We start from the raw sequence: 6,000 nt of genomic DNA, 5'->3' as shown, positions 1-6,000 counted from the left end.
ACAGCGATAAAGGCCAGCCTATACAAAGGTTTTGGCTGAAACATCATTTCCGTACCGATACACTTCGATGTGCGCAACTATTTGTTCAATTACGCATTCCCGGGCAGATGCTGCGGCTGCGAAGCAGGCGCAGTAGATGCCCACGTTAGAATCAACTAGAGAGTTGGGCTGGTAGTGCTTTTAAGGATTAAAGACAGTACAACTTTGGGATTTACTCAATTATTATCCGTTATCATCGTCCATAAAACTATTCGTCGACCTGTGTACCCCCCCCCCCCCCCCCCCCCGGAGCAACGCTCCGGGTTGCCTATACAAAGTTGCCCGTGGCATCTTGTAAGAAAAAAAAAAACTCTGGGGTTGGACTATGCCGAATTTGTTTTGTAGAGGGATACACCCTACCGGAGCTAAAATATCGGACGCCCGATTTTGCTCAAAAAATGAATCGGCACCGGACGCATTTATCAAAATTACTAAACTGATACTCTACCTCAGCTAGATCGAAGTCTCTATAAGGCCGAATCTCACCAACGCGGCTGCCGACACACCCGCAACTTAGAACGCAGAATGAACTTTCCGTTTGTTCCTGCCGCAGACAGAGCTATAGAGCTAAACGACGAGCCCAACATAGCACCATACTCTTTTCCCTTGATACCGGTACTTCTCTGTAGGTAGACCCGGAAAGAACGTATCTAGAGTGAAGCGAACATTGCAGTGTAGTCTCAGATACTCGACAGCAGCCTTCTTCATCGCAGCAGTGTAAACAGGTTGGACCCGCGTCGTTTTCCACCTTCCTCGGCCTCCAGACAGGCGAGGACGACTTGGTGGCGCCCGCGCCATTGTAGAAATGATCGCACGCTGGTCGGCCGAGAGTGCAAAAATTACTGGCTTGAAACAGGTGTATCCCTCAACAAGTCAAGCACTATATATCTGAATTTACAATTGTGATTGGCTAATACTATCTTGTATTCCATACGTGGGTGTATCCTTCTACAAAACAAATTCGGTACGGACGCTTGGCGGGCTGCATTCTGTCTTTTGCTCAGCGGGTAACAGGCAGCCATATCATGTTCGTGCTGCGATGGCAAGTGACATCGAGGTCGACGGAATGACATATTTCGGGCTTGGTGGTGCCTACCGATATGTGCTCCAGCAGAGAGACGATAAACTCAGCATTTGGATGGAAAGTCGAGCGAGCAAAAAGCAAGGTACGTATGTTCACACGATCAAACTGGCATAACGATATGTTGTTGTCTTGAACATATACTGGCACTGCTGCTCAGGCAGTCGGAGGCTCTCAGCAAAGCGGACTTCGTGCATGCAACGAATGCGTTTTTGGATGCCACGCCTGCCGAATACGTCTCGGTACGACGGATGCTTTCTTGCCGAAAATTACAATCGTGAGCATTTTATTCCTTTGTTTAGTGCTTCAAGCAGGTGCTGAATGCCGACCTACGCGAATCTGAGGACTCGAAACGCGAGCTGATATCGAAGAAGAGTGACAGTCTCCAGCTAAAACTGACCATGAACGCCCGCCTTTTCGACACGGTACGCGAGGCCACGTACGTGTTTGAACTCCTTCCTGTCTCACTGGACAAGATCGACATTCTGGAGTCAAAGGTGCGGGATCTGCAAGAGCAGCAGTCGCGAACGCCCCGCGCGGCCGATTGGCTCTACCTCGAGTCCCAGACCAAACTTTCAGACAACAAGCTGCTATGGGATGTGCTACAAGCGAACAATTTCAAGGTGGAGGAGTACGATGAAAGCGCCGTCGTGTGGCTCACTTCTGGAGAATTTTCCATCATTGTCGTAGCGAACCATTCGCCAAGCTCCTCGCAGGGATCAATTGCTCTGTGCAAGAGTGGCGGAGAAATCCAAGTCATCCCCATCGGTGCTAAACCTGATCGAGGATTTCGCAGGGGTCGCTTTGATACTACCTCGATTCTCAGCATCACGTCCACCTTGATGTGCGTCGTCAAAATGGAGGAAGGCGACCAACTTTCCCTTGTTCTTTCCGGAACTTCCCCCAGTGCGCCGGCATACCTGAACATGGTGCGACTTGGTCAATGAGGAAACTAAAAGCCGCAAGGTGCAATCGTTTTTTTATTAATTAGTTTTTTTTATTTGAAAGGGTAGCGTACAAACGAACAGCGAGAGTTGATTTATGTTCTGCGTAGCCTCAAGCCAATCCGATCAGCTTGTGCCTTCCACATTGTTTCACCTTACTGATCTTCACTTCGCTGCATCTTCCGGACTCAACTGTAGCGTGTTGATAGTCTAACGGAGATTCTCTTCTCCCCAACTTCCAACCCGCAGGAAACTGGGACGTGAATTTTGCGCTGCAAACCACAGACCATTTGCTTTTCTGCCACCAACGCTCACTTGTATACGCCACATATTCTTCTGTAACTATGGCCCAACCGATTGTTTTTGCGGTGGAAGGGGCGACGCAGTTCTCGACGCAATCCACAACTACCTACCGCTACATCATCTCACTCGAGAGTGAGAAACTGAGCATTTGGCTAGAAGATCGCTCCAGCAAGAAGCAATGGCAAGTCGCTAAGGATAGGTTGCCGTTCATACTGAATTCTAAGCTTTCGCGTGATTGTTCGAGGCAAACGGGAATGCTAAAGAAAGAAGACGGCCGCGAACGTGTTCGTGGACGCGTGCGCTCGTGACTACGTGGCTGTAAGTACATTCACACAAACGTAAAAGATTTTGCAGTTGTTATTCACATGAATCCCTCTCGTGTTCTTCGTTGTAGTGCTTCAAGCAGTGTCTGGACTGCCCGCTGGACAACAAAGAAGACATTCAGCAAAAGTTGACGGCTCTCTCCGGTGGTAAACTCCAACTGGAATTGGGCTTGAAGATCCGCCTACTCCGGGCGGCACGCAGCGTCAAGTACGTGTTCGAGCTGCAACCGATTGCTGTCGACCGGATGGACATTCTCGAGTCAAAGCTGAAAGATCAGCAGGAAGAGCTGGACAAGCTTCGCAACCGCGGCAAGTTTCTCTACGTGGAGAGCGACCAGTGGGAATCGTCCAAGCTAACGTGGAAGGAGGTGAACACCGAAGGGTTCAGCTTCAGTGATGGCAAGACCTCGGTAACGGTTCTGGTCCCGGGTCTCTACGCTATCGGTGTGCTCGTGAATCATTTACCCCGCCCGGACTGTGGCGCGACTGGTTCCATTGTGCTCGAGGTGAATGGAGTGACTGTCCAGCGTGCGGCTACTGGATGCGCTTCGTACACCGCGAAGTATAGTTCGTCTTTGTGCACTCACCAGACTAGCACTTCTCTGATGAGCATCTGCCACGTGGGCGAAGGCTCCAAAGTGAGCGTCCTTTGCAAGGAAACCTCGGAGATTTCGGGTGTGCCGTCGTATTTGACGATGGTCCGTATCGAGGAGTAAGTTCGGCAGCAGCTTGCTGCCCACGTTTGAGTCGTTTGAAACCAAGTTATTGAGGACAGCAGGTCGCCTTGATCTTTTATGCAGATTAGCAGAAATTGATGGTAACAAAAGCATGGTGTGTCTTATGAGATGCTAGCACACTTTTGTTGTGATTGCCTTGCAGAGTCATGGTCCGTGAGTCGAGAGCATAACAAACACGGGGGCATGTCCACATCGACACTATTCGTACGAACCCCACCAATCCTTCCAGCGCCATTTGCACGCCATGTCTAACGTCGGTCTTGCTCGCAATGTGAGTTGCATGATGTGCCTGTCATCGACTGCCAGCCTCACCCACCTAATTGTTCATGGCACTGCCAGCGTTCCGTGCTCAGAATTCCACCCACGTGCCAACCGTAGCCTCGACCAATACTCGGGACAGCCACCCAGAGCGATACTCGCAGCACCGCAGCAGGTTGAATCGAGCCAAACTTGGGTCGCCACGCACAGGTGAGCCGAACCTTCTGGTGGTGCCCACCCGATCCTGTGCTCGACTGCCTTTTACACGTTCATTGCCGCTTTCACTATGGTCGGGGGCTGATCCAGATGGCGAGACTTTCGCCGATCTCGGACTCGCTGAGCTCCATGCGGACGAACGCGTCAAGTATCGTCGCCGGTGGTGCCTCCAGTCAAGGGCCACGTCACTTGGCCACGCAGATCTGGGATCCGATACGACGTGATCGGGCGTCGTGTTCGACTCGTGCCAGTCGCGCGTGGCGCCACGACGCTAGGGGAACGAGCTGCAGCCCAGCCCAGCTCAGCTCAGCCAAGTCGGCCGACCGACACACCGACCGATCTCAAGGCGTCTTGGTCATTGCTCACGTCTCAACTGGCCTCGTCCACAACAACCGCCTCAACAGCAACCATCACCTCCTCTTCTCCATTACAAGATGAAGGTTTTCACGGTCCTCTCTTCCGTTGCTGCTGTCGTCGTCGCGCTGAGCTCGACGGCCGACGCCCAGCGACTTCTGCGCTCGGAGGCGTCAGCGCAGACGGACTCGACCGTCACCACCACGGACTTCACGACGCTCGGGTCCATGGGCGGCTCCAGCTTCACGCCCGGCAACGTCGCGGCCGGCAGCAGCTTCGGCGCTCTGGACAAGGAAGGCGGCTCAATGAACGACCACCGACCGTCGGGCTCCATGCGCGGCGGCTTCGGCTCGGGCAACGGCATGCACAACGTCGGATCGGGCGACGGCTTCGCTCACGGCAGCGGCTCGTTCGGAGGAGGTCGCGGCGGATTTGGCGGACACGGACACCACGGCATGGGCGGCGGCTCCTTCTCGGGCAGCAGCTTTGCCGGCTCGTTCAGCGGCCACGGAGGCTTTGGGGGCTCCGGATTCGGCAGTGGCCACGTCGGCGGGGGCTCGTTCGGCGGCAACCCGCCGTCCATCGGCTCGGGTGAAGCCCCGACGGAGGGCTCGGGCGAAGGCCATGCTCCGGCTGCTGCTGCTACCAGCTCGGTGGCTGCGTCCGGGTCGGCGTGATCTGAAGACCGCGCATCAAGTGACAAAGGTTTTGAATGTTGCGTCGAAGAAGATGTGTTTCATGCTCGAGAGGAAGAGCTCAGATGTCGTAAGTGTGTAAAAGATGTTTAGTTAGACCGGAGTCGTAGTAAGTGGCTGCATTGGAGATGCAAAATATACCATAGCTGTTCCTACCAGTTTTAAGCCTTCGCTGTGGTGCACATTGGTTCTCCATCCTTTAGTGGGTAGCAGGGCTCGGAAAATACCATACTATATTATTAGGGGGTTTCAAAGTAGGATTTTGCCAAACATATTCCTGAAGACATGAAAATTTCCAGCCTTCCTGATTGGCTGTTTCAAAAGTTACTTTGAACCCCCTTTTCCGAGCTCGACAAGTCAGCAAGCAAACATAAGCCCCGAAGCGGCTGTGCAGTTCCGCCACGTGTACGAATGTCAAGTCGAGCACCTGCAACCAGGCCAAGTGCAAGTCCACAACAGTACAAGACGAGCGACGTTGTCTAGGGTAAGTACAAATGCACTGGCGTCGTGATTCAGGCCAACAGGAGACACGAGAGCGTCGAGGGCAAGTACGCGTGGCAAGACTTAAAGCGGAAGAAGGTCAAGGTCAGCAACAGCAGCTTCTACATCAAGTCTAGCACGAGCCGTGAGGCTTGGACCAAGTTCAGCGGCCGGACGGATATTGGCTGCACCAGCGCGGCGTGCCATGTTTCACGCAGCCAACGCGCATTGGTGTGTGCTTGACGCCATGGGCGCTAGCGCTGGAGCCGCAGTTGGCGCCTTCGCGGGCGCGCGCTACTGGCGGAATAAGCCTTTGAGATGGCTAGATTAGCCGTCGGATTCCAAGTCAATAGGCTCTTAGGTCGTTTGGACTCGATTTTGGCGTCAGTAAAACATGACATAACGGCAAAACCGCAGCGCGATCTGATTGGCTGAAAAGATGTTTAAAATATAAAAAATTCTTGTGTCAGCCCAACTTTGAAACCCCCAATTGTATTTCCTGGGCCAAGATCAGGCCTTCCGATAATAATACTGCAATAGTATTAGCACAATGGTAAGAAATAAACTATT

General features: G+C 52.8%; 3 protein-coding genes across 3 annotated transcripts in view; all 3 read left to right on the top strand.

Moving 5' to 3' along the window:
• PHYSODRAFT_288802 (hypothetical protein) overlaps positions 1-679 on the top strand; it is a 3,051-nt gene extending 2,372 nt beyond the window's left edge. The window contains exon 1 of the mRNA XM_009537997.1: positions 1-679. This exon is cut by the window's left edge and continues 2,372 nt beyond it. The gene's annotated coding sequence lies outside the window, so the exon portion shown is untranslated.
• Positions 680-2,408: 1,729 nt separating this feature from the next.
• PHYSODRAFT_527350 (hypothetical protein) lies at positions 2,409-2,902 on the top strand (the record flags this gene model as incomplete). The annotated part of the gene is made up of 3 exons (XM_009537996.1): positions 2,409-2,566; positions 2,631-2,685; positions 2,762-2,902. Coding segments are annotated over 3 exons (354 nt in total), but the record flags the coding sequence as incomplete, so codon positions are not given.
• A 1,433-nt stretch (positions 2,903-4,335) lies between these two features.
• PHYSODRAFT_319051 (hypothetical protein) lies at positions 4,336-4,932 on the top strand (the record flags this gene model as incomplete). The annotated part of the gene is made up of 1 exon (XM_009537995.1): positions 4,336-4,932. One exon carries the CDS (start codon positions 4,336-4,338, stop codon positions 4,930-4,932), a length of 597 nt encoding a protein of 198 aa, XP_009536290.1.
• Between the last annotated feature and the right edge of the window lie 1,068 nt (positions 4,933-6,000).

This window comes from Phytophthora sojae, assembly GCF_000149755.1.
Source record: "Phytophthora sojae unplaced genomic scaffold PHYSOscaffold_11, whole genome shotgun sequence".
Lineage (NCBI taxonomy): Eukaryota > Oomycota > Peronosporomycetes > Peronosporales > Peronosporaceae > Phytophthora > Phytophthora sojae.
The sequence above is the reverse complement of the archived record's forward strand: the minus strand, read 5'-3'. Positions and strand labels throughout refer to the sequence as shown.